Genomic DNA, 6,112 nt, shown 5'->3' on the forward strand with positions numbered 1-6,112 from the left:
TTAAGGGGATGCTGGAGACAGGTCTGTTTTACCACGAAATTTTCAGACACACAAATCTTTTGATTGATTTCACCGAATTACAAATTTTTTGTCCAGAATTAAAGTATGGACGATAACGAAGACGGCAGGCACCAATTGCGTATGAAAAACGAAAAAAAATTAGAAAATTACATTTTTATTTTTGATTCTGCGGTCGACTCATGACAACATTTGCTGCAGATAAAAGTTTTAGACTGTGTACGTATACAAAAACCTTGCCGTCACGGAAATACAATAAAGAAGAATCCTGTGCTTGCAGAAATGAGCTGCGAGCTTTAGTATAAGAGAAAAGTATGTTAGAAAATTTCATATGCACATGTTACGCGTCTCCCCGATTTCAGCCAAAAACTCTGCGTTCTGTATGTATGTGTAAGAATCGGTGAGCACTTCTTTATCGACGCTGGTCGAGTTTGCCTGCGCTCTGTATGTATATGTAAGAATCGGTGAGCACTTCTTTATCGACGCTGATCGAGTTCGCCCGTGACTCCAGCATCCCCTTAAAACTACAAGATGACATTACTGGGATAGACTTCATGGTCCGTCCGGCTCTCTGGTCCCAAACGGATACCGTCTTGTCTCCGCTGGCGGACAGGATGTATTCCGTGTTCATGGCCAACTGAGTCACGTATTCAGTGTGGGGTCGGTACTGGTAAATCGGCTTATTACTCGATCTCGAATCAAACACGTCTACTGTCCCGTAGAATGAGCCAGCCGCAAAGAGGGCCCGCTCCGGACACGAAGACACGCACTTGAGCTCATCAGGAGCACTCTTTCTGTGAAGTTAGACCCGCATTTTTTTAATTTTATATTTTTATTAATTGTACTATACATAGATTGTTCTACATTTTTTGCTGTTTTGTGGCAAACCTCATCTTGACAGCTAAGCGCATATTTTAAAAAATAACAAAAAGCAAAATCTCTGTTAGTCCCACACTTGTTGAATTTAGAGTTTTTTTTTAACTGTGCTGCATTTGACTGTAATTTTGCTAATTTTTGTAACAAATACCAGAACAATATTTAGAATTATAATCAAGAAAATTGAAAAATATAAAATTTTTAGCACCGTACTATTTCCCCGATTAAGCTCAATTTTTTTGTTTGTGTTAAAAAGATGCTAATCTGAGCTTTGTGTTGAATATATCCATTACTAGAAAAAAATCGAAAAATAAATATAACAATTATCAAACATGGTTATAATACAATTTATTGTATTTCTACGAGTTGTACATGCTATATTGTGCTGATAAAAGAACACAAAAAAAACAATAGCCATAATTCAAGGTGTTAATAAAAAAGTCAATCATAAGGGAAAAGGTAAAACAGAAATTTGACATTTTTGAATTTATCGAGTACTATTTACCATGTTTACTAATATAAAAAAATATAAATATAAAATATTCATTCTTTGTATTTAATAAAAAATATTCATTTTTTATATTTAATAAAAAGAACTTTTAGAAACTCTTGCATTTTTGCAATATATCCTAGAGAGATTATATGACATTCATAGGTAAAATATACGCTTTATAAAAAATTACAAATAATGTTTATAAATAAGGCAATAAAATGTCATAATTTAAGTTGTAAAATGTGTGTAAGAATAAGTTTATTAAGATGTAAGAATGATAGACAAATTATAAAACTGAAAAATTTTAAAAGGAAATTAGAAGAGCGATAGATGCATTAAAAACTATTGTTATACGATCCAAAAAAAGAAGGAAAAAGAACACATAGGAGATTTCGAGTTTTACAAAGTGTCTCCACTATGACATAAATCCCGCATGCTAACTTGCCGTTGTATATTCTAAACAGGAAGGATATACGAGATATTAAGTTAAACAAAAAATACAAGAGTTATGCACTTGTATTTTGCTGTATTCCATCATTTACTATCCCTCTACACTTATGTATCATAAAATAACCATTATACCTTTTACATTTTCTACAGTAATCATTTTACGTAAGTCGTAACACAAGATTGCGCTTCTTACTACGACGAGAAATCGATTCAACTCACGACAGTTAATGTTAACAGTAAAGAACTGAAATTACAACACAATATTAATATGGCATAAAGGCACATAACAGAATAATTGCGAGCAAGTACCTTTATTCCTTCTATTTTTTCTAACATTTGCGGCGTAAAACCCCGCGCGGCGTAAATACCGGAGTTACTCTAATCTACTAATTGTGTAAATTGCGTTGAGTTATGCTAAGCGAAACAATCGAGCGACAATCGAAACAAGTACAAAAGAATTAAGAGAGTTGAAAAAATTCAACAAGAGGGGTAGAAAATAAAAAAACGTTGACAGCATAACTTTTAATAATTTAAAAATGTCAAATTTTTGTTATGTTTACTTTTCGACTTTTTTCTAATAAATAGATAGATTATATATCGATATTATTCCAATGGCACAACGTGGTATTAAGTTAGTATCTTTTTGTTTAGTCTTGTTATATTTATTTTTTAATTTTTTTCTACTAAATGAATAAATATATCAATGTTTTTTCAACGGTACAACATGACTCAGATTAGCATTTTTTTACTACAAAAAATTCAATCTGGAAATAGTGCTGAGCTAACAAAACTTTATATTTCTTAGTTTTCTTGAATACAGTTCAAAATATTGTTTCCGTATTTGCGGCAAAAATTAGCACAATTGTAATTCAATATGGGGGGTACGGCTAAAAGAAAACTCAAAATTCAACAAATGCGGGGTTACCTTCCCAGAGGTCACGCTTTTGAAATATTTGACGTTGATAAAAAGAATACGCGTGAAGTGGTAATATGAAGCTGGCAAACACTGCACGATATTAAGCTTTACACTTCGAAAATAAGCACAGCAAATTCCGTATGCCGGCACACATTAATCGCTGAAAATATTTAATGTCATACAAAACGCATATCAAGTATTCTATGAATTCTATCTGATGTAGTCTAGCTAATTATTAATTGCGGTGGCATATTGAACCCGAGTCGCTCGCGCCGCTATTTCTTCGCTCGAGTGTCGTCCTAAGGCCAGTTCAGCGAGGACAGAAACCTCGCGTAGAGCAAAATGGCAAAAGCTGGCTTGATCTCGATGTTCAGTACGCATAGAGACTGCGAAAGCACGGCCTATCAATCCTTTTGGCTTGAAGAGTTTTCAGCAAAAGGTGTCAGAAAAGTTACCACAGGGATAACTGGCTTGTGGCGGCCAAGCGTTCATAGCGATGTCGCTTTTTGATCCTTCGATGTCGGCTCTTCCTATCATTGCGAAGCAGAATTCGCCAAGCGTCGGATTGTTCACCCGCCAACAGGGAACGTGAGCTGGGACGTCGCCGGAAGCTAGAAGAATGGCATGCAAGCGTAGGGGTATATAGGGCGCGCGACTTCATGTACACGGCCTTCGCGCCGCGCGCCGCGGCCCGCGGGATAAACAAAGGAATTAAACGCTCGAGCTGCCCGAATTGTTACTACGTCACGCAACGAAATATTTAAATTGTTACAAGTAACAATGTACGGTGTGCGCGTTTAATATACGATATCTCGTGTTTTTCAAAGTTATGGATTCGGTATGGATTCGTTCATGGATTTCTGTCGCGTATGTTACTTAACGATATTTTTTAAAAATTATTAAGTGCCTCGCGCGGCTTTTCGGACCTCTTTTTTCTCGTCGATCGCACTTTAATACCAACATTCTAAAACTTTTTATCGCTTGGGCGCTCGGTGAAAAAGTCGAAGCTCCGAAATGCGCGACGGACGACACTGATCAACTCTCGAGAAATACGTTCATTTCAACATTGTTATGTATTCTTTAATATTAGGCATGCTCTCTCAGGTGTGAAACCTGAGTTTCGCCTATCTTATTATCCAAGTTTATTCTTCTATTAACTTTTATTATCTTCTAGTGTCTCTACGGATGCATAATTAAATTCTTGCTATTTTCTAATTATAATTTAAAACATTTTAAAAACATAGTATTTTATTAATCTATTATTAATATTGTTATTAATTATGTTTTTCTGAATAATTCATGCTAACACAAAAAATGCGGCACAAAGATCAAATGTAAATCTAACCAACCTTTTAATAAAACTTTGAACACAATAACAAACCTTAAATCTTTGTACAGTTGTAGATGTAAAGGTTGGAAAGAAGAAAAACTCGCGTTGATTTATTTGAAAAATATTTAATATTAAACATTGACGATATACAGAGAAAATACGTCGTACGCCATAAAAAGTCGCTATGAGATTAATAAGAACTGCAGGTCCAGACTTTTACAAAACATGATCAAATCAGACAATGATAAAGGTGTCACGTGTCACACCTTACATTCCTACCAATATTTCACAAATAAAATTCATCGACCATATACCATAAAATCACCTTTTTAAAAAAGTTAAGAAAAGGGCGCCAAGTGTTCGCGCCCTATTGTGCGTATAGCTATTGCGCGACTGAAACATTATTGTTTTAATCTATTTTTGCTATAAAAGTAGTGATATCAGACATCGTGCCAAGTGAGCGTGAATTTATACATATTAAATTTAATCCTTTCTCACATAAATATGTAATTTAATTCTTCTATCGTACTTAACAGAATAATAAAATATTTAATGTAAAAGAACTTGTTAATGAGCACAAAAAATTATGTTTACCATGATATTTAATTTTTTTTATATTATGCCTATTAAAATAACAGAATACTTTATCATAAAAAAATTTGGCGTCCGACTCGGAATATTGTCTTATCATCCGGCCATTAGCGGCGGCTGCTTAACCTCGTCATAGATATGCTCGACTCTTTTGTCGTTCATGCCGCTTATCACGTTGTGATACACATTCAAGTTTGGATTTTTTACATGGTCGTCCTTCTTCTGCAGGTAGTATCGCTGACCGAACGTTCCTGAGTAGTAACATCTATATAAGTTGATGTAATTGTCGTGCAAAATTGTCTTTATTTTGTCGTTTAAACATGTCATACCTTTGGAATCGTCTTCGTCGGTACAGCTACTTATGTCGAATTTATCCTTCTCAGACTTAGCCGTGTATCGCACTTGAGCCATCTCGTTTTTGACAGCCATTCTACGACGACGATACCTCCATGCAGCTAACAAAGCGCCAATTATAACAATAATCGCAAGTACGCCTCCGATATACTTATATCTTCCGTCATTTTTCTCTTGGATATTACGGGAGAACAGTTGTTCGTCGCAATTCTCACCTACAGAATAATTTCTCAGTCTCATTAAGTCACTGTACGATTCCGAAAAAACCTCAATTCTTCATGCAGAATTATTATTATTTTTTTTAAATGTACTCTAAGTACCTGTATACCCTTGCCTGCAAATACAACCCTCGACTGAATGGCACCTGAAGAATTCGTTTTTACATTCGCAAATCTCCAAACAATGGTGACCGTAGTACCCCTCGGGACAAACTGCAATTGGCAAGCGTTGCATTTAAATATAATTTATCAATATATAACATAGTTTGGTACATCATTCCTTTCTGGTAGTAACAGTTTACGGCTTTCGGTAGCTAAACCTACTTTCGGTACACATGGTCCCGGTCCATCCCGGCGGACATTGACAATGGCCATTCTTAAGCCTGCATTTACCGTCGTTCTGACACTTGCAATGCTGTGTACAATTAACGCCGTAAGTGCCCTCCGCGCAGGGTATTTGACAGTACTCGCCTTGCCAGCCAGGTCGACATTGGCATACACCTGATTAGAAAATACACCTCGGTATAATAAAAAGAATTAGAGTAGACGCATTTAGACGAATGTATATCTCAGGAAGATTCTCTTGCGAGCTCTCGACTTGCCTGTTACGTGATGACATTCCCCGCCGTTCTTACAGTGACAATGATTCGAACAATTTAGCCCGTAACGATTGAGCGGACACGGATGTTCGCAGGTGAGACCCAGGTATCCCGTACGGCAAACGTACTCGCCGGTAACGTGATTGCAAGTCATATTTTCTAAGGAGAAAATGATGATACTTAAGAATTTATCGCGATAACATAGAAAAGTTTACTATAAATAAAACTTTATACATATATCGCCTGTTAATTTTTAGTAACACGTTC

General features: G+C 35.8%; 1 protein-coding gene across 1 annotated transcript; it reads right to left on the reverse strand.

Moving 5' to 3' along the window:
• Positions 1-4,682: 4,682 nt before the first annotated feature.
• Positions 4,683-5,999, reverse strand: LOC112461966 (protein draper-like). The gene is made up of 5 exons (XM_025027442.1): positions 5,849-5,999; positions 5,571-5,747; positions 5,349-5,459; positions 5,004-5,243; positions 4,683-4,925 (listed from the first exon to the last, which is right to left on the reverse strand). Exons 1-5 carry the CDS (start codon positions 5,997-5,999, stop codon positions 4,771-4,773), a joined length of 834 nt encoding a protein of 277 aa, XP_024883210.1. The 3' UTR covers positions 4,683-4,770.
• Positions 6,000-6,112: the final 113 nt, after the last annotated feature.

This window comes from Temnothorax curvispinosus, unplaced genomic scaffold, assembly GCF_003070985.1.
Source record: "Temnothorax curvispinosus isolate PA1 unplaced genomic scaffold, ASM307098v1 QBEX01011911.1, whole genome shotgun sequence".
Lineage (NCBI taxonomy): Eukaryota > Metazoa > Arthropoda > Insecta > Hymenoptera > Formicidae > Temnothorax > Temnothorax curvispinosus.

Bases quoted from the DNA above. Each gene is read 5' to 3' on its own strand.
- LOC112461966 (XM_025027442.1), bottom strand. From the start codon at position 5,999: ATGACTTGCAATCACGTTACCGGCGAGTACGTTTGCCGTACGGGATAC. The intron at 5,460-5,570 runs GTAGGTTTAGCT...TGCCAATTGCAG, and splicing joins CGGGACCATGTGTACCGAAA to TTTGTCCCGAGGGGTACTAC. The intron at 5,244-5,348 runs GTACTTAGAGTA...ATTATTCTGTAG, and splicing joins TTGCAGGCAAGGGTATACAG to GTGAGAATTGCGACGAACAA.